We start from the raw sequence: 22,142 nt of genomic DNA, 5'->3' as shown, positions 1-22,142 counted from the left end.
TAAGTCTGTCCACCACCCTCCCCCACCCAGCTCTACAGTGTAGTAAGTCTGTCCACCACCCTCCCCCGTCCAGCTCTACAGTGTAGTAAGTCTGTCCACCACCCTCCACCACCCAACTCTACAGTGTAGTAAGTCTGTCCACCACCCTCCACCACCCAGCTCTACAGTGTAGTAAGTCTGTCCACCACCCTCCACCACCCAGCTCTACAGTGTAGTAAGTCTGTCCACCACCCTCCACCACCCAGCTCTACAGTGTAGTAAGTCTGTCCACCACCCTCCACCACCCAACTCTACAGTGCCAGTAAGTCTGTCCACCACCCTCCACCACCCAGCTCTACAGTGTAGTAAGTCTGTCCACCACCCTCCTCACCTTATTCTACAGTGCCAGTAGGTCTGTCCACCACCCTCCTCACCTTATTCTACAGTGCCAGTAGGTCTGTCCACCACCCTCCTCACCTTATTCTACAGTGCCAGTAGGTCTGTCCACCACCCTCCTCACCTTATTCTACAGTGCCAGTAGGTCTGTCCACCACCCTCCCCCACCCAGCTCTACAGTGTAGTAAGTCTGTCCACCACCCTCCCCCACCCAGCTCTACAGTGTAGTAAGTCTGTCCACCACCCTCCCCCACCCAGCTCTACAGTGTAGTAAGTCTGTCCACCACCCTCCCCCACCTTTCACACCTCCACCATCTAAGTCTATTGTGTCAATAAGTCCATCTGGCAAAATATTTCCAACCATGTTTATTGAAATACTCTAACCCCCGTAACATTGAAAGTGAGGAGGTTCAGTGTTTGTGTCGCTGTATATCTGGAGCTCTGATCAAGATTCCACTTACTTTTATTTCTCCAGGTATTCGACAGTACCCCACATGTGAAGCTGTATGCAGCATTGTCGCTGTCAGCCTTGGCGGGGGCGCTGCTGGCATCCATTATTCTCTACTTCACCGGGCTACAAGGGGCAAGGTCACTCTTCAAGAACATGCTCAACAATGTCATTCACGTCAACATGAGGTACACACTTCTCAACACCCGACCAGACCAGGTGGCGGGCCCGCAAAGTGTTTAGGCAACATGATTTTATGTTAGGCATGCATGATTGACTGGTTGGGGTAACACTGCTAAGAATAGTAGAACTGGGACTCAAACCCATGATCATTGGATACTGGCATGCCTAAGGGATACAACTCTGCACAGCACATTTCGGTGCCTGAGATGACGGGGCCTTCAGTGTCCCCTGTCAGGTATGAGAGATTAATGGAAAGAAACTTCTTCCTAGTAATGCATGGAACAGCTTACCCATACTCACCTGAAGAAGACTGGAATGTTGTGTGTGAATCCTGTGCTGGTCAATTGTGCAAGGATTCCAGCGACTGTTGTAGCATTTGGGTTACTTGTGGAATGAGGCCAAGGTCATGTGTTTGTTGTTTAGTGCCGCACTCGGCAATATTCCAGCTATATGATGGCGGTCTGTAAATGTTGAGTCTGGACCAGACAATCCAGTGATTGCCATCATGAGCATGCATCAACCAAGTCAGCGAGTCTGACCACCCGATCCTGTTAGTCACCTCTTATGACAAGCGTAGACTCCTTTTGACGGGTGACCGCATCATACCAAAAGTTGTTAAAAGAAGGTACTTGTTGTTACCCTGCCTGGCTCTTGACTTTAAGGGCCTGAAACGAGGACTGGTAAGCTCAGAGTATATTACAAATTATCTACATTCACAGTTGTCATGGCACTCTCTTTCAGATTCTTCGACACAAATCCCAGTGGACGGGTGCTGAACAGATTCACTTCCGATGTAGCCGCTGTTGACCAGGTCAGTTTTGTATGCATCCCAGCTTGACTACAGCACATTTAGCAGGGCATGGAGTCATTCCACAGGTGACCTGGTCAGTCTTGTATGCCTCACAGCTTGACTACAGCATATGTAGCAGGGCATGGAGTCATCCCGCAGATGACCTGGTCAGTCTTGTATGCCTCACAGCTAGACTACAGCATATGTAGCAGGGCATGGAGTCCTCCCACAGATGACCTGGTCAGTCTTGTATGCCTCACAGCTTAACTACAGCATATGTAGCAGGGCATGGAGTCATCCCGCAGATGACCTGGTCAGTCTTGTATGCCTCACAGCTTGACTACAGCACATGTAGCAGGGCATGGAGTCATCCCACAGATGACCTGGTCAGTCTTGTATGCCTCGGAGCTTGACTTCAGCATATGTAGCAGGGCATATAGTCATCCCACAGATGACATCAGGGGTAGATTTAACAACAATGTTGTATGCAGCCAGCAGGGATTACTCATTTCTCAAGTTGCTGGCCTTTCTCCAAACTGGCCTACAACTAAATGGTGGAGGCCGTGAATTGGCCAGTTTGCAGGGCTCTGGAAATTTCAGAACACCACACCCCTAAACCTTTTTCCTGCACTCTGAGATTAAATCTTGACTTCCATGCTCATTTAATGGCGTTATGGGCAGATAAAGAAGTTGTTGTACAACATCGGCTGTACACAATGGCTGCTGGTTGTCATTCTCCCAACATGATCCAATTAAAATCAATTAATCATACATGGAGAAGGGGTAAAATTTTGACTAGCTAGACAGGCCATCTACTTTATGTTTTAGCAAGCCCTTTGTAATTTTAAATAGGTGTGGGCCAACAGGCCAGCAGTTAACTCGACCCCTATGACTTGCTCCCCTTGACGGGTTAACCTCTTCGGTCATGTGGGCAAGGCTCCAATCAGAAGGCTGTGTCTAAAATCCCGGCAAGAATCTCGGCAACTTTATGGTTGCTTTTAGCTGAGTCTGTTGTGCCCTCCCTCATCAACTGATGTGACTGAATAACTCTCTCACTCAATCTGCCATTCTGGTTGGTGTCAGGAGCTGTAGTGATGCTGCCATGAGCCGGTTGTGTCAAACTTTATGATACAGTAACATGTCTTTAAACCCATGACGTAGTGTGGCATCAAATTTTGGGATACAGTAACTTGCTCTTAAACCTCCATTACCTATTGATGTGCTCATACATTTATGAGATCCCATGAAAAAACGTTTATGTTTTGCATTAAACCTCCAAAACATGTAAACTACATCACAAAATGGACATCAGTAGTGAGTCAAGAATATGGCTACTACTCTTGCCACTTGGCAGATGACAGGATGGAGAAAGTGATTGTTTCTTAAAATAGAACTGTGGGAAGTTATGCGGGAATACCCTAATGTTATGACACCATAATGAAAATCTGTGACAATTAAAATGAGAACATGATACTTCATTAGGATTACCTTATACATGTATAGAGGATATGTATACGTCAGAGCATGATACATCATTAGAATTACATTATACATACATATAGTATATGCATACATCAAATCAAAATACTTCTTAGGTGGTGTAAATCATGATCAATAGATAAACATAATAATAATATATATTTACATGTGGTGATAAGTAAACATACCAGAAGTATGGCCTCTAGGTGTGGGTTACACTTTAGTCTGCCACGACTACATGGCCAGGGCTACAGTGACATCAAAGTACCTATAAATATGGAAATTATTCTAAATGTACAATAAGCTCCCTTACACAATGCTCTTGCACGTGTGGACATTATTATCAGATCAGTGCTATTGTTTATACATATTTACAGCACTACTATAAAACACAATAAATTACTAAACATCCTAAAACTATCATGAATGTCCACACACTTACAATACATTTAACACATATATGATAATAGCCTCATAAACATATTCAAACAACACTCTGTCCAGGAGAATCAGACATTGACTAACTCACACACATCATAACAAATACCTTATTTAACGTACACCTATTTATATAATCTTATTTATGATAAGATAGATTTATATATGTTTGAGTATTTAATTGGAAACATACCTTGACTTCACAAAATCTATAAAATGTGCCCACTTGCTGTCGTCTGTCAGTGACTTGTCTGTGTAGTGACTGAGGTGCAAGTGAGGGTTAAAAAGCATGCAAAGCTGACTCTAAGGAAAACAATAGGGAACCACTCAACCAGAACATTTGCCCTGGCTTACACAAAGGAGCTGATAGGGTAGTGACTGACCCAAGCATAGCGAAGTTAAAAGGTGTTGTTATCAAATCTTTATTAAAATCCCTAAAACCCATACTGCAAACTAATACTAAATACTTATATTAAATACTAATATTAAATACTAATACTAAATACTAATATTAATAATAAATACTAATACTAAATACTAATATTAATAATAATACTAATGCTAATACTAACTACACTATATACTAATACTGACACAAATAACTAATGCTAATATTAATACTAATACTAACTACACTATGTATTATATACACTATATACTAATACTGACACAAATAACTAATGCTAATATTAATACTAATACTAACTACACTATGTATTATATACACTATATACTAATACTGACACAAATAACTAATGCTAATATTAATACTAATACTAACTACACTATGTATTATATACACTTATATACTACTGGTATATTACTGGTTAGTTGACAGTTAAACAAAACCTGTAACTGCCACACTAATACAGCCAGTAACAAATGAAATGTTAATTTGATATACTTTTAGGATTTAATTACTGGTAGATCATTAGGTAATGATGGTTTGATAGAAGTAGGTCTGGACAGTTAGGATCTGTAGAAGGAGATGGATTGTAGTTCCCATATCTCAAAACATCAACAGGCTTACTTGTTTTTCAGAAATTGGCAGCAAGTTTTGAGAGTTCTTTACGATGTCTCCTGTACACGTTCTCGGCCATTGTTGTGAACAGCATCGCAACACCCTTCTTCATCCTCGCAGCTCTTCCTCTGGTTCTCCTGTACTATTTCCTCCAAAGATTCTTCAGGAACACAGCAAGGTCAGTGGTCATTCTGGAACAAACTGAACAAAATGTTACAACCTTGACTGTCTGCCTGGTCCTCGTTGTACAAAGCTGTCTCATGGTTGTGTGCTATAGTAAATGTTGGAGACCTGCGTCACTTTGGGCTTTCCTCCAACCCCGGTTATAACTGGAATACTGTTCAAAGCAGCGTTAAACCCAATGCACTCACTCACATGTATGCTATAATTGTGATTATGAAAAGATTTTTTATGCTAATGGACCCACTTGCACAGTTCTTGAATCTTTTATGTGATCCGAAATATAACATTTGACCACTTTCTAAATGGCATTGTGTGTTCATAGCTTTCGGCCATGGGAGCCGTGCCAATTTACACATGTCAGAGAGGTACACAAAGTACGTGATCTAGACTACCAGTTGTCGGACTTATATTTTTGTGGAAGCCTCGGCGGCTGAGTGGGTTAGATCGCTGACTTTGTGTGCTGGCGATTAGGTGCCTCACTGGCAGTGTGGGTTCGAATCCCGGATGGGACTCAACCCAAAACAGTACGAGAATCTGTACTATACTCAGAAAGTGTCATCCCAAATATAACATTTGTTACCTTTACTTGTTTAAATAAAACCCATCCAGGTCAATTGAATTTTTTGTTCTCAAGATGTCAAGATGCATGTGGGGCACAGGTGGCCCAGTTGTTTGCAGCTCTGCGTGTATCTTCTGTGGAGAGTTGTGTACTTTGGTTGAGCCAGAATCATGTGATGCAGGGTTTGAGTCCCAGTTCGCCCAGGTCATGCTTCTTGGTTTGTCGGGGGCACGGGTGTCTAAGGCGCCGCAATTCGCTGTGCAGAGTTGCGTCCCTTGGGCACACCAGAAACCTATGATTGTAGGTTCGAATCCCGGTTCGCCCCGATTATGTTTCTAGGTTTGTCAGCACCATACCTGTGCTCGTGGGTTTCACCGAAGTGGTCAACGTCTGAGACCTGCATCACTTCGGGCTTTCCTCCCACATTCCGCTGACACGCCGCGATAACTGGGATATTGTTAAAAGCAGCGTTAAACCCAACTCACACAATTCTTGGTTTGCCATTACATACCCTCCTCGTGGGTGTCACCAAAGTAGTAAGTTCACAACACCTGCATCACACTTTGGGCTTTCCTCCCACATCAAGCTGACACGCTATGATATTACTGAAATATTCATAAAGTGGTGTTAAACCAAACTCACTCACTCCATCACTTCAGATGTATGTTTGTCATTGTGGCTTCAGAGAGCTGCAGCGTCTCGACAGTGTCACCAAGTCTCCTGTTTACGCTCACTTCGGCGAGACCCTCGGCGGCCTGCAGACTATCAGGGCGTACAGGTCAGTACAGCGCATATTTACAAATATTTACAAATATTTACTAGAGACTGGGGTCCAAGATCAGCCTCTGAGCAGGCCTAGATATATCCTAGGGTGGCGTTGTACAAAACAACCTTAGCGCTACGACTGTGGTAAGCCTATGTTAAGGTATGGGAGTGTGGTACGGTATTGTGTATTATTGGATAAGTTTTTCGCATGGAACGACTTGACAAATCATTCTTGGGGTTTCGTGTGATGCTGCTATTTCCATCACAATATGTTGACATTTAAATGCAAACTACAACAAATATTACTTTTAACAGGTCAAAGTATGGCAGTTATGATATATGTATCAATTCTCTGTCAATTAAGGTTTGTTTCAAGGTGTCATTAGTGGTAATATGATCGTGGTTGCTGTAAATAACGGTGAGATGGTGCTGTCACAGTATGTGGTAAAGCGGACCTTATGGTGGGAGGCAAACAGAAGATGTAAAGATTGGAGGGATACACGATTTCTCTGAAATTAATGTCAATATTTTTTTATGAAATTTTGATTCAAATTAATCAAATAGATTCTGTAGATTACAAACAAGAGTCCAGATATGCAATGAACAATTTTTGTTACCAATGGTGTAACGACATGATTAACTTGCGTAATTCAATACGGACTTGATGATATTCCATTTCTCATGATGAGACGTAGTTTTAGGTACACATATCATTTTAATAAGGACAAAGTTAATACCTTGGCTTACCCATGAGATTAGCTTATCTACTGTCATATACAGTATGTTGTTTGTTTGTTTAACGTCAGCGATATTCCATCTATATGGAATCGTTCCGTAAATAATTAAGTCTGGGCTAGACAATCCAGTGATTGATGTCATGAGCATTGATCTATGCAATTGGGATCAATGACATGCATCAACCTGTGAGTGAGCACCGGATTCCGTTTGTCGCCTCTTACGATAACCATGGGTTGTTGAAGACCTATTCTAACATGGATCTTTGCAGGGGAGGGGGGGAAGTTTGTGTTGTAAGGTCATGAGAAGGGTGTATGGGGTCAGATTAGTTTTACCTTGGAATATTCAGATGATGTCTTATGAAAGTCATCTGTGAAGAACATACAGATTGTGAAATTAATGACTAGACTGGGTGGTATTGACATTCTGTCATTGTTTTCTAGGTGTCAAGTGGCATTCCGGAGGAAAGCGTTTGCAACCATCGACTCAAATGTAGCCCCATTCTTGTACATTCACACCATCAACAGGTGGCTGGGGATCAGACTGGTGAGTTCCACAAAACATTGAATTCAAACCATGCCACTTCTGAGGGCGGCCATTCAGTCATAAAATACAAAGTTGAAATAAAGGACAAAAGTAAGCAATAATTGTAAAATGTTAAGAGTAAGGAATTAAATGTTACTATTAAAGGTCAAAATACAAAACAAACATGCCGGTTGCAAATAAAGTGCATATGAATGGACACTAAACTGCTAAAGGATGTTGACAATATGGAACGCCAGATGGCGTTGCAATTTGAAGAACACTCCGAGTTTAATCGGCTTGTTCCACTGTGTATATGATAACTGCATGCTGAGATCCACAATGTATTATGTCATTCCTCGTGCACCCACCGTCTGACGTCACATATGTGTAATGTATATTGTATACATTTCATTTCATTTATGCATCGTCACCGGGAAAGGGCCTATTTGAATTGGTGCAACACAAGGATGTTGTGATAGGTTATGTTTCAGACGCACATTTTCATAAATTCTGAAAAGTGAACATTTTGGGAGAATTGCGCACTGTCTCAACCTCATTTATGGAAAGATATTTTTCCTATCAGATGTATAAAGTTATACATATGCATACAAATCTAATTGATATATATTTTTGTAGCATTTTGTTTAGAAGTTGTGAAAAAAACCAAATTGCCGCACAGTACATATATCGGTATAGGATAATAAGTGGTGACATTTGCTGTTTTGTTACGCATAACACAATCTCAAACACTTAGCAGTGTCTCTTTTTCAAATCGGTTTAATATTTGCAGTTACATTTACACCACACCATCAGGCAGGAAAGTAATTTTAACATGTCTTAGGTTGGCACAGTTGCGTGTAAGCGCAATTCTAGCACAACGTTCACTTTCCAGATGTAATGAAAATGATGTAATACATTGTGGATCTCAGCATGCAGTTATCATATACACAGTGGAACCAGCCGATTACACTCGGAATGTTTTACAAATTGCAGTGCCATCTGACGTTCTTTATTGTCAGTGTCCTTTAGTAGTATGACGCTCTTTAGTACACATTGTTTTTTCTTTTCATATGACATCTTTTTGTAACATTTGACTATTATATTGCGTACTTTTGACCTTAAATTCAACTGTGTATTTTTTAACCGGCATCTATTTTGTATTTTGACCTTTTTTAGTAACATTTGACTGTTATTGCATACTTTTGTCCTTTATTTCATAAATAACACTCAATATCACCAAAGAGTTCATGTTTGATTCAGTCACGGTAGAATGGAGATAAACATACTGCCTTTTCAAAGTAGAACTGCATTACCTTTAAAATTAATTTCCTAATGTCTTTTAAATTGAGCAGAAATTACTTCAGTGTGCGTACAGGCATTAACATTCAGTGCTTATAACATCACACACATACGATTTGGAGATTTGGGTTTCAGGATTATCTGGGATGCCTCCTTGTGTTTCTGTCGGCCATCGCCAGTCTGAGTGCGGGTGCCCTGGGGAGTACCAACCCTGCCTTCATCGGGCTGTGCATCATGTATGCCCTCATGGTGAGTTGAATCTGTTCCAAACAACGATAACTGAGTATCTGCCTCTGTAAAAGCAAATTTGTTTGTTTATTTGTTTGTTGTTTAACGCCGCACTCAGCAATATTCCAGCGATAGACGGCAGTGTAAATTATCGAGTCTGAACCAGACAATCCAGTGATTGACATCATGAGCATTAATCCACGCAATTGGGATACGATGACATGCATCAACCAGGTCAGCTAGCCTGACCAACCAATCGCATTAATCGCCTCTTACGACAAACCTAGTCGCCTTTTATGGCAAACATGGGTTGCTGAAGACCTATTCTACCCCAGATCTTCACGGGTCTGTTTGTTTATGTGTTTGTATTTTAATAAGAGAGTGCACTACATGATTTTTGGTGATTTTTGAACACTGATGCCATATCAGTAGATGGTGAGTCATGTGATGTGTTTGATGTTTGGTCAGATCTCTGCACTGTTGAACTGGTTGGTGCGGATGACAGCGGAGGTCGAGATGAACATGAATGCTGTAGAGAGGATACGGGAATACACACAGCTGACCACCGAGTTCCAAAAACACAAGGATGGTCAGTTCGCACTTTCTATAGAGTAAATTTATCAGCTTTGATGGCATGTTATATTGCATGTTTAGAACAAATAGGTCATCGTATTCCCTGAAAGTGACGGATGTGTTTGGCTGTAGCTTATAAACCTAAACAGATTTCAGTGTGTTGATGAAATATTTCTTGCAGACAGGTGATGGCAAAATAGTATTTTCAATACCAGTAATGTTTACAGATTGACCAGGTGTTCACAGACTAACCAGGTGTTCACCAACTGACCATTCATTCACAGACTGACCAGGTGTTCACAGACTGACCAGGTGTTCACCAACTGTCCATTCATTCACTGACTGACAAGATGTTCACATATATTTCAGGTAATATCCAGGTGTCGGACTCATGGCCAGAACAGGGTGCAATCGAGTTTGACATGGTCAGCTTGAGGTATGACAGTCACCTTGATAATGTCGTCCATCATGTTACTTTCTCGATCAAAGCTGGTGAAAAGGTAGGAAGCTTAGTTTCATATTCTATCAACATAATTAGTTTTTCCTTCCCTTCAACAGCATTTTGTGTTTCCATCAAAACATCTGTGAAATCACAAAGCCTCTGATTTAGATACGAGGCATACACAATCCCATATTGTTCTTCTTTATTGTATAGTGTTTGGAATGCCAGTGTAATCTGACCCCGCATGAAGTGTGACATACACCTAAAACATAATACACAGGTATATTGAAATATTTTGGCAATTCCCTTGTCTATTGGCCTACCCTTATTTTTCACTCCTCTATGGAATGACCTCTCTCTTGTCGGTTGCTCATACTGCTGGTGTGGGCAGAGATAGTTTTTATAGTCCCTTAGGCATTGCAGAAACCTATGATCATGGGTTCGAATATCCAGTACGCCCTGATAATATTTCAAAGTTTGTCAGCATCATACCCATGCTCATGGGTTTCACCATAGTGGTAAACATCAAAGATCGACCTGCACCACAGTTTTGGTATCTATTCACCAAAAACTTAAGTAGAATAGCTCTTCAGCAACCCATGCTTGCCGTAAAAGGCAACTATGCTTGTGGTAGGAGGCGACTAACTCTGGAAAAAACAGAGTTGAAAGATAAATTTTGTGGTTTATGCTGACAGCCTGAAATGTTTATGTACGACAGATATGTTTTTCCAGAATTTCATTGCCTATAATTAAGGGTGCATATCAGACACGAGTGATTATTATACGCGGATAAATAAGTCTTGTGTACATTGATCAATCGGAAGGGGTGCTAATTAGGATTGTTCTCTAGTCAATAAGTTAGCAATTATCGCCTTGGGCGCTTCTTAGAGCGGGGCGCTTATTACGTCGAATACGGTAATTGGAATATGAACTGTTAAACATATCTGCAACCACTCCCGAAAATATAATGGTACTATGGGCCTGTGGCCTTTCAGTGTTGAATATAACTTCTTCTATAACTTGATTGACTTGACTGACTGGTTCTCTTGTAGATCGGGATCTGTGGTCGGACGGGCAGTGGCAAGACGTCTCTCACTCTGGCACTATTCCGCATGCTGGAGGTGTCATCAGGGGAGATAACTATTGATGGTCAGAATATTGCCCGGGTTGACCTTGGTGTATTGAGGTCAAGGTTGTCTATCATCCCTCAGGATCCTGTTTTGTTTAATGGCTCTGTGAGGTGAGACTGGAGACTTGTCTGTTCAGTTATTTAGCATGTGTATGATAAAGGATGCAGTATGTTTGATATATTTATATATCATGTGATGTGATATATGATACTTTGAGTTTATGAGATGGCGGATCCCAGTTGCGTAGATTGATGCTCATGTTGTCAATCACTGGATTGTCTGGGCCAGACTCGATTATTTACAGACCACCATCATATAGCTGGAATATAGCTGAGTGCAGCGTTAAACGACAAACAAACAAACGATCATATCTTACCCCATATCAACTAGTAGTGAGAGGATACACAGATGCATAGATAGATCACGATTTATTACTTCTTGAAACAAGTATTGATCACAGTCAAACGCGAAGTAATAAATATCAATTCTTACCTTAAATGTAATCTTCAATAAATGTTACACCAAACACTAATTACTAGTGAAATTGAGTAGTGAAAACATACATATTTGCATCCATTGCACTTTTCTTGAAACTGAAAACTGTAATTCGTTAGTGTATTTGGCCATCCTGTCTATAATAAAGATGGTTTACGCACCACAGATGAGAGCACATGCAAGTATCATGATACGTATCAGATGGCACAGTTGGTGTATCGTCCCAGCCCTAGTATCAATCCTCGACCCCCATAGCAGCTCGGGGGCCAAAGACCAGAGATCTGATGAGGGGGTTGAGGGTTGAGGGTTGATATAGGGGATGCTATGAAAACTGCTGTATAATAACCTTTATATCATATACCATATCATCAAATTGTAAAGTTTATCTATTTGCATGTGTATACAATAAATTTCCACCTTATTCGGAACACCCTGTCACGGGAAAGCTGGCCAAGCATATGACACAACAGGGGACATAACTCCATGTCTTACCACCCGAGCTGATATCAAAGTTGACACAATTTAGGGATAATAACTTCTTGACCTGCTTGACAACGGTATAAGGATCTATACCAAAACGTACAGCATTAAAGAAGTTGTTATCCATAAATTGTGTCTACTTTGTCATCTATCAACTTCTAAGTAATGCATATCAAACAACTGAGCTGATATTGGTCAGCTATTCAACATGCAAAATGCCTTACATCACGGATAGGTTTATGATAAAATGGTTTCAGGTTCATGATATTTTTAATAAAATTCAAATCAATTCAATATTATTGTCATAACAATGTTTGTGATAATGAGAGAATTGGGATCAAAGGCTGTGTAATGAGATAATCAGGCCTTACTTTATGGATGGTAATTTTACTGTTTTCTATTGATATTGACCTTGGAATAACAGGGAATTCATGTGGCACATTATATTGGATTTCCAAGAATTTTACAGACATTATGCCATTGCGGAAGCCTTCAGCCTAGGTCTGGGACGAGTCCAAATTTACTTCCCAGATACCCTCCACCCTATTACCGGACCCTACCCGGGTACCCTCCACCCTATTACCCGACCCTACCCGGGTACCCTCCACCCTATTACCCGACCCTACCCCGGTACCCTCCACCCTATTACCTGACCCTACCCGGGTACCCTCCACCCTATTACCCAACCCTACCCAGGTACCCTCCACCCTATTACCCGACCCTACCAGGGTACCCTCCTCCCTATTACCCGACCCTACCCGGGTACCCTCCACCCTATTACCCGACCCTACCCGGGTACCCTCCACCCTATTACCCGACCCTACCCGGGTACCCTCCACCCTATTACCCGACCCTACCTGGGTACCCTCCACCCTATTACCCGACCCTACCAGGGTACCCTCCTCCCTATTACCCGACCCTACCCGGGTACCCTCCACCCTATTACCCGACCCTACCCAGGTACCCTCCACCCTATTACCCGACCCTACCAGGGTACCCTCCTCCCTATTACCCGACCCTACCAGGGTACCCTCCTCCCTATTACCCGATCCTACCCGGGTACCCTCCACCCTATTACCCGACCCTACCCGGGTACCCTCCACCCTATTACCCGACCCTACCCAGGTACCCTCCACCCTATTACCCGACCCTACCCAGATACCCTCCACCCTATTACCCGACCCTACCCGGGTACCCTCCACCCTATTACCCGACCCTATCCAGGTACCCTCCACCCTGTTACCCGACCCTACCCGGGTACCCTCCACCCTAATACCCGACCCTACCCGGGTACCCTCCACCCTATTACCCGACCTTACCCAGATACCCTCCACCCTATTACCCGACCCTACCTGGGTACCCTCCACCCTATTACCCGACCCTACCCGGGTACCCTCCACCCTATTACCCGACCCTACCCCGATACCCTCCACCCTAATACCCGACCCTACCTGGGTACCCTCCACCCTATTACCCGACCCTACCAGGGTACCCTCCACCCTATTACCCGACCCTACCCAGATACCCTCCACCCTATTACCCGATCCTACCCAGATACCCTCCACCCTATTATCCGATCCTACCCAGATACCCTCCACCCTATTACCCGACCCTATCCAGGTACCCTCCACCCTATTACCCGACCCTATCCTGGTACCCTCCACCCTATTACCCGACCCTATCCAGGTACCCTCCACCCTATTACCCGACCCTACCCAGGTACCCTCCACCCTATTACCCGACCCTACCCGGGTACCCTCCACCCTATTACCCGACCCTACCCGGGTACCCTCCACCCTAATACCCGACCCTACCCGGGTACCCACCACCCTATTACCCGACCCTACCCAGGTACCCACCACCCTATTACCCGACCCTACCCGGGTACCCACCACCCTATTACCCAACCCTACCCAGATACCCTCCACCCTATTACCCGACCCTATCCAGGTACCCTCCACCCTGTTACCCGACCCTACCCAGATACCCTCCACCCTATTACCCGACACTACCCAGATACCAGACATAGGTACAAACTGTCCTATTTGGAAAAGTTTGACCGTAGCCCAAGCAATATGTCTTTAGATACACATATAAAACGATCTGGTCCTGCATACACTGAAGTTTACTGCATGCAGTTTTATCTTTATTTAAACATTTCAAAGTCAGAAGGAATGGGTCATTGTCAGAAAGAAATGGGAACATTAGGGACTTGTAGTGTAACCATAGAGATAATTTTGTCATTAAACAATATATCACGTGACAAACCATGGGTCGGGGTGGTCCTGTGGGTACCCGAGTCCTACTCAGGACCCACCCTACAAGAGTACCCAAGTCACCCGTCCCAGCCCTACTTCAGCCTGTTACGGATACAGATTTCAAAAATTGAAAAAAGGTCAACAATTGGCACTCAAAAATTTCATGGTATTTCTGGCCAGATTAGAAAATCCACAAGTTTGATAAGTTCATCAAGTACATACTTCCGAGTGGGGCAATTTGAAAGAGGAAAATAAAAATGTGGAGTCTTGTGCTTGTTTGACAGCAAATTGGTAAAAAGTAAGATGCTTTGGAGAGAAATGTTTCTTCACATTTCATCTTTTCTTCAGTAAGCCTTCAATGATTCCTATTTACTCACCCATAAGATATATAGACGTTATGACGTGAGTGGGTTTAGGAATGGTAAATATCCTGTATTAGGAATAAACATTGTATTTAGCAAGCCATTGCTTTGTTATTCCTAATACAGGATGGCTTTATCCTGCCAAGAAACCTACCCATCATATGATGAAAACATATGTTTTTGCAATAAAATAATTTTGAAGTTTGCGTTGAATGGTCCTTTTCTAAAGGAATAATGAGAATAATTTATGTTATTTTTCAATTTTATGTAAAAAGTATATAAATAAATAGATAAAATGATTATTTGCAATTCTGTCCAACTGCATAATGTCATTGAACTGCATCAGGATTATTCTTGATATATTCTATGCAATGTATTGCAGTGTGCTTGCACCGTATGCCCGGCACAAGTCCGGAGTAGTACAAGCAGTCAGAAACACACCTGCTTGCCTGTTGTTATGTTAGTAATACACCTTGAACACAATACTAAACCCCATTTCACCTCACCTCTTTTTCCAGGTACAACCTTGACCCAGGTGGGGTGAAGTCTGATGAGGCTCTGTGGGCGGCACTGGACACCGTCCACCTCCGGGAGACAGTTGCAGCACTGCCAGGAACTCTCGGTAAACAGTTACACATGGCGCCTGTGGAGCAAGAAACTAAATTTAGAAAAATACATTTTGATGAAGAATTACTCTTGAATCAGTCGATTTCCATTTGATACCTCTAAGTTAAGGCTTTTCACACGAAAACCTATACATTGATAGCCTACCTATCGCGCCATACAAAATTGGCTGCCTGTTATTTGTCAGAACTGTCCATTTGATACGGGAACATGTGTTTTTTGCTGCACATCATGGTTCGAAATAAAAATAATTGAATCTACCTTGAGACAACCTCAAATTTCAAACACACTAGGTTTCTCTCCTAAATGAAGTACTGTGTCTGTATTGACCTAGTCGCACTTGATTGACAGATGCTCAGGTGTCGGAAGGGGGAGACAACTTCAGCATGGGACAACGTCAGGTGAGTTTCCATGGTTATATAAATGTATTCCTTGATGAGTAAAATTACTTTAATACAGCATTTGACTGCCATTGGACTTGGAATACTTAAGGATTTTTATCGTATTTTCTATAATGGAAATAAAAACGAAACATGCAGCTAACTGTATGATGATGTGGGGGGTACCTTAGAACCAAAAGACCACTTTTTTAGCCTGAATGTCACGGTTTGAAGAAACCAAATTTTGCTGATAATTTGTTATTAAGGTGCAGTTAACGTAGCTTCTTCATTGAGATATATACAAATGTGCTTAACTTTTGACTAATAATATATATATTATTACAGCAGGAGACTCCAAATACCTCTGATAATCCTGCAACTCATTTGATTTGTTGATTCTGTCATAGCTAATGTGTCTGGCTCGAGCATTCCTGCGAGACTCGCGTATCATCGTCCTGGATGAGGCTACTGCATCGATAGATATGGAGACTGACGCCAAGCTGCAGGAGGTTGTTCATGAGAATGGCTTCAAGGACAAGACCATCCTCACCATCGCAGTGAGTAGCCTGCCACAGAAAAGGAATATAGCTCATTCCAAATTACTCCTGGTGTTTGTAGTCAGAAAGTGAGTGAGTTGGGTTTGACACTGCGTTTTGAACAGTATTCAAGTTATATCACAGCATGTCAGCTTAATGTGGAAGAAAGTCCAATGTGATGCAGTATCCGACGTTTACCACCTCGGTGAAACTCACAAGCGTGAGTATGGTGCTGACAAACCTAGAAACATAACAGGGGCGAAGCAACTTTTGACCCCACAATCATCAATTGCTGACATGCCAAAGGGACACAGCTCTTCACAGTGAATTGTGTCTTGGACACCCGTGCTCCCTGTGGTCAGATAGGCACTCCAGGTTAACAGATTTTTTTAATAACACAACCTATGTGAATATGATTGGCCGCAGGAATGGGTGACCATTGAAAACCATTGCTGATCTGTCGGATTACCTGGGCTGGTGGTCATACTTCCACAAGTCTACTGGAGTTGCCCCCCTTTGCCGGCTACGGTCGAGTATGTGTGATGGTTGACAATGAAATCTCACTGATGCACTCCTTTTCTTGTTATCAGCTGAGAGTGGCACAGTTGGCCCGGTGGTCTTATGTGCGTATTCACTATTCACACAATTAGACCTTCACCAAAGGATCCCTCCCACATTTAGCTGACACACCGTAGTATAACTGAAATACTGTTCAAAGTGGCGTTAAACCATACTCACGCACTCAAACACACACTCACACACCCACTCACTATAAGCAGAGTTGTTTCCCTTGACAACAAGGATCTATTGGTTTGACTTCCAGACTTGTCATTGTTTGTTGTTGTTGCACTCAGCAATATTCCAGCTGTATGACAGCAGTCTGAAAATAATAGTCTGGACCAGACAATCCAGTGATAGACATTATGAGCATTGATCTACACAATTCGGATAAGATGACATGCATCAACCAAGTCAGCCAACCTGACCACCCTATCCCGTTAGACTCTTACGACAAGCATAGTTGCCTTTTATGGCAAGCATGGGTTGCTGAAGACCTATTCTAACCCGGATCTTCACGGGTACCAGATTTGTCAGCAGCTGCATGCTGCATGGTTTTAGTTTCCAGCATCAGTGACATCACTGGACCTTTCCTTCCATATTATGATGACAGACTGTGACGGAACTGAAATATATCATGTCCATGTTTTATAAAATATTTATTTTAAGTGATCTGAATTGTAACTTCACTTGCTGGTTCGGAAACCTGCCAGTCCTAACTAAAAGAAACTCATCAAAATCTGTACCACGGCGAGTATAACCATTGGCGTCTCTAGAGGACATCGGCAGTATTTACAAGAAGCAAATACTTAAATAAGCAAATAAAATATTAAGCAATAGTTTCGAGTGTATTTCATTCGGAGTATCAACTTCTTCCTTGGAACTACCAACTACGATTCCCGATGTTGAGAACAAACAGGGCCGGAATTCATTCATACCAGCTAGTATCAGGTTTTATAATAAGTTTTGTGATAAACATTCGTTAAGCACTAACTCGCTAGTGCCACATTTAATGTTAATTACATTTGTGATGTTCTTTTATATTTGCATGTGTGTTTACCAATAGGCTAAGACCTTGTGCAAGTGTAAACCAAATTTCCTTCACAATTATATAGTGTTATCTTATTTTATCTTACTTTTAAATCCAACTAACTCAAAACATACTGACCCATTTCTGTTGAATTTGTGCATGTCACCGTATCCAAATTGCGTAGATCGATGCTCATGATGTCAATCACTGGATTGTCTGGTCCAGACTCAATTATTTACAGACCACCGTCATATGGCTGGAATATTGCTGAGTGCGGCATTAAACGACAAACAAAAATCAAACTGTTGAATTTGTGGCCTAAATCTCCTCTCTGTTTTCTTTCAGCATCGAATGGCAACTATTGCTTCTTATGACAGAGTTATGGTTCTTGACCAAGGTAACTTGGTGGAGTTTGATAAACCAGATGTACTCAGGGAAGAGGAAGACAGTGTATATGCCTCCCTTGTACACCGAACTAACAAGTAACCATCACCACATCATTTGGTATCCATGGCAACGGAGGAATTGACTTCATCAGATATATAATGAATGATGTCTGAATTCGTTTTAGAAATCCATCCACCGATAATGAAAAGTCAAGCGGAAATATATATTTTTGTGTGTTACCATGACAACAGAACACTCAGCAGTGTACATGTGTACAAGTTGTTTTGTGTTGATAGAATTCCATACAAGCACAAAGGTACTATGGATGCCCAGTGGGGAGATGTAGTGTTATAGCACTATTGTGTTTTTTTGTGATCAAGACGGGAAATTGCTGTAAATAGAATAAGTTAATTTTGTTTCCATATACCTCAGAAGCAGCCTCATACTGACTCTTCACAGACTTCCAGATGTGTTGTGATGCTGACAGTCTGTGATTCTGTCGGCCATCCCATCATGCACTGCTAGTGATGTTTATCTGTGACATCATCCAATCCCATCATGCAATGCTAGCCCAGCCGTGTTGTGATGTTTGTCTGTGACATCCCATCATGCAATGCTGGTCCAGCCGTGTTGTGATGATTGTCTGTGACATCCCATCCCATCATGCAATGCTAGTCCAGCCGTGTTGTGATGTTTATCTGTGACATCATCCCATCCCATCATGCAATGCTAGCCCAGCCGTGTTGTGATGTTTGTCTGTGACATCCAATCCGATCATCAGTACTAGTTCCCTGACAAACATGTTGAGTTGAATCCCTGACAGCAGTGATGCTGCCCTAGAGCCGCAGACGAAGCCCGAGAAGATACACACTCATCTGTTGCTGAGGCATCACCAGGACGTGCACCATGTTTACAAAGATTTGTCATCATCATCTTCATCAACATTTGAGTGCATCTCCATCCACAACAGTTTCCGCTCTGTAGCCAGTGACAACATCTTCCCCGCTATTGTTGTGTGAGGACTGTGTGACTCTGTTTGTCCCTGGATGGGAGAGCAACTGTGTGAGGTAACCAAATGATTAGTGCAACACTGTCACCAAACATTGGTTGGATCAAGGAGATGGCTTTCGACCTGATGTAAGCTTACTGTGAGTGAATGTTCTCATATATTACTGGTGGCAGAGATGGCTTACCCTAATGAGGATACATCTTTCTTGGAAGACTTTTAGGAGTTGACAATTCAGTAATACCGAAATATTGGACAGTGACAAATTCATGACCATTTTAAAAACAATTGTACAATAGCATTGGCAACATATTTCACACTGCGAAGAAGTGGATGAATCCTACAACATGCGCCTACGGGAAGACTTGTGGATGAATCCTACAACATGGGCCTACAGGAAGACTTGTGGATGAATCCTACAACATGGGCCTACAGGAAGACTTGTGGATGAATCCTACAACATGGGCCTACAGGAAGACTTGTGGATGAATCCTACAACATGCGCCTACAGGAAGACTTGTGGATGAATCCTACAACATGGGCCTACAGGAAGACTTGTGGATGAATCCTACAACATGCGCCTACAGGAAGACTTGTGGATGAATCCTACAACAGGGTCCTACAGGAAGACTTGTGGATGAATCCTACAACATGGGCCTACAGGAAGACTTGTGGATGAATCGTACAACATGGGCCCACAGGAAGACTTGTGGATGAATCCTACAACATGCGCCTACAGGAAGACTTGTGGATGAATCCTACAACATGGGCCTACAGGAAGACTTGTGGATGAATCCTACAACATGGGCCTACAGGAAGACTTGTGGATGAATCCTACAACATGGGCCTACAGGAAGACTTGTGGATGAATCCTACAACATGGGCCCACAGGAACAGCCATGCCTGCATGAACATTTGAAAATCATTCAGAAATCTCATGGCTATTTTAGCATAATGCATGAAGCTTTCAAGGAGGTGTTTGATAGGTAGTGCTTTTGGGGAGAAGCATAATCGGCAAAGCAACAAAGTTTTAGCATTCTGGAAGATGCATAATTCATTTATTCTTCAAGAGACAAGGAATGTTGACAGTGTCTAGGGCAGGTGGAAACGTGATTGCCTAGAACAGGTGGAAACATGGATGTCTTGGACAGGTGGAAATGTGATTGCCTAGAAAAGGGGGAGACGTGAGTGTCTGGGACAGTCATAGCTTTTCTACCACAGACATGTGGAGGAATATCACAGTGGTGTAGACTACGGACAGTATGTGCTTCAAATGTTAGTGACAGCAGTGTGTTGCTGTCAAGTACTTCACGGTTAATTGTGTGACATGTTCAGCTGCCCTTGTGAAGATGTGTGGCTTGTGGATGTGCAGCTTGGCTTGACACTTGTGAACATAAGTAAGGATAAGATTTATGGATCAACATCTTCTTTATTACAATTAGGAGAGACGTTTTGGTGTAGGTTCTAACACCATTATCAAGAAAGTAATAACGGTGTTAGAACCAATTGTTCATCCATTAATGTTATCCTTACTTGTATTTCCAACTAAAATGACTCTCTAAGGAGTTATTTGTGAACATGTTTGACGCATTATGATGCAACCTTTATCTGGGCCGTGTTCCACAAAGTGACCGAAGCGCTACGATTGTCATATAGCCATGCCAAAGTATAGAAATTACAAAAGTTGAAATGCTACAATCGCTTTGTGAAACAGCACCCTTCATCTTAGAGATACATTGCATTTATTCACTATCAGGTAATGACCGAAGCCTTTTACAAGGATTAATGAAACAAATATGTATTGGCCGGGCCACAACAAATTGATTATTTGATTCATAGCATCCTGTCTCTGTTTCAATTCTTTTAGGTTGTTGTCCGAGATGCTGCAGTTTGCTTTGCAGAGTTGCGTCCCTTGGGCATGCCAAATACCTATTGTCATGGTTTTCGAAACCCGGTTCATTCCAGTTATGTTTCTAGGTTTGTCACCATCATACCCGTGCTCGTGGGTTTCACCAATGTGGTAAACATCTATAACTTGCGTCACTTGGGGCTTTCCTCCCACTTTAAGCTGACATGCCGCCATAGGACTGGAATACTGTTCAAAGCAGCTTTTAACCTAACTCACTAACTCTTCTTTAAGTGGGATGGCGTGCCTGGTTTTATGTTTAGCTTCAAATTTACATCCTTCATCATTGAAGCCCACTCTCCAAGCTTCTTATAATGGAGGAAAGTGCAAGACCTCACTATTTTGTCATGGGCAGTGGTTTCATAAATATGTCCAGGGACAGAAAAAATACATATTTATATATTTGGCAAACAAGAGAAATATTTTAAGAAACATTGGGAGCAAATTTAAAAATTACACCTCCAGATAATCAAGTAGGACCCAGAATGCAAACAAAAAAATAATCAATTTGTTTTGGCTTCATGAAATGTATGTATATTTTGTATGCCATGACGAGGAAGACCTATCATAGGACATCCAGTAGTGTCGGCAACGAAGGTGTGTACCTGATAACCTTGATGACTCGGGTCATCGAGGATACTTCAACTAACCCTGGTACTCGAGCTAACAGCTGATTGTTTACAGTCGCCACATTCTGACGTTTTCATGGTATCCATGGAGATTATTGATACATGTATGACGTTACCATGGAAATATGTTTACGTCTTCATTATGATCTAGCTGGTAATTAAACAGGAATGCATTTTCAGGGGGAAAAAATTCTCTTCAATCAAAGGATAGCCTCAATCAAAACAAAGCCAATGACTTCGAGTAAAGTTGGAGGACCTAATATAAAATATATCACATATCTTGGCAAAATTATTCTCTGATATTGTTTGTGCATTAAT

At 42.1% G+C, this 22,142-nt stretch overlaps 1 protein-coding gene across 1 annotated transcript in view; it reads left to right on the top strand.

The window, feature by feature from the left end:
• LOC139456465 (ATP-binding cassette sub-family C member 9-like) overlaps positions 1 to 21,194 on the top strand; it is an 80,306-nt gene extending 59,112 nt beyond the window's left edge. The window contains exons 20-32 of the mRNA XM_071238197.1: positions 851 to 1,011; positions 1,748 to 1,817; positions 4,755 to 4,912; positions 6,162 to 6,254; positions 7,420 to 7,522; positions 8,936 to 9,049; positions 9,497 to 9,617; positions 9,971 to 10,101; positions 11,096 to 11,283; positions 15,287 to 15,390; positions 15,744 to 15,793; positions 16,180 to 16,329; positions 18,242 to 21,194. Coding sequence (XP_071094298.1) covers positions 851 to 1,011; positions 1,748 to 1,817; positions 4,755 to 4,912; positions 6,162 to 6,254; positions 7,420 to 7,522; positions 8,936 to 9,049; positions 9,497 to 9,617; positions 9,971 to 10,101; positions 11,096 to 11,283; positions 15,287 to 15,390; positions 15,744 to 15,793; positions 16,180 to 16,329; positions 18,242 to 18,382 — 1,584 coding nt within the window. The 3' untranslated portion in view covers positions 18,383 to 21,194. The remainder of the gene's footprint in view (positions 1 to 850; positions 1,012 to 1,747; positions 1,818 to 4,754; positions 4,913 to 6,161; positions 6,255 to 7,419; positions 7,523 to 8,935; positions 9,050 to 9,496; positions 9,618 to 9,970; positions 10,102 to 11,095; positions 11,284 to 15,286; positions 15,391 to 15,743; positions 15,794 to 16,179; positions 16,330 to 18,241) is intronic.
• Positions 21,195 to 22,142: the final 948 nt, after the last annotated feature.

Source organism: Haliotis cracherodii, unplaced genomic scaffold (assembly GCF_022045235.1).
Source record: "Haliotis cracherodii isolate W230 unplaced genomic scaffold, xgHalCrac1.p SCAF_11, whole genome shotgun sequence".
Lineage (NCBI taxonomy): Eukaryota > Metazoa > Mollusca > Gastropoda > Lepetellida > Haliotidae > Haliotis > Haliotis cracherodii.
The sequence above is the reverse complement of the archived record's forward strand: the minus strand, read 5'-3'. Positions and strand labels throughout refer to the sequence as shown.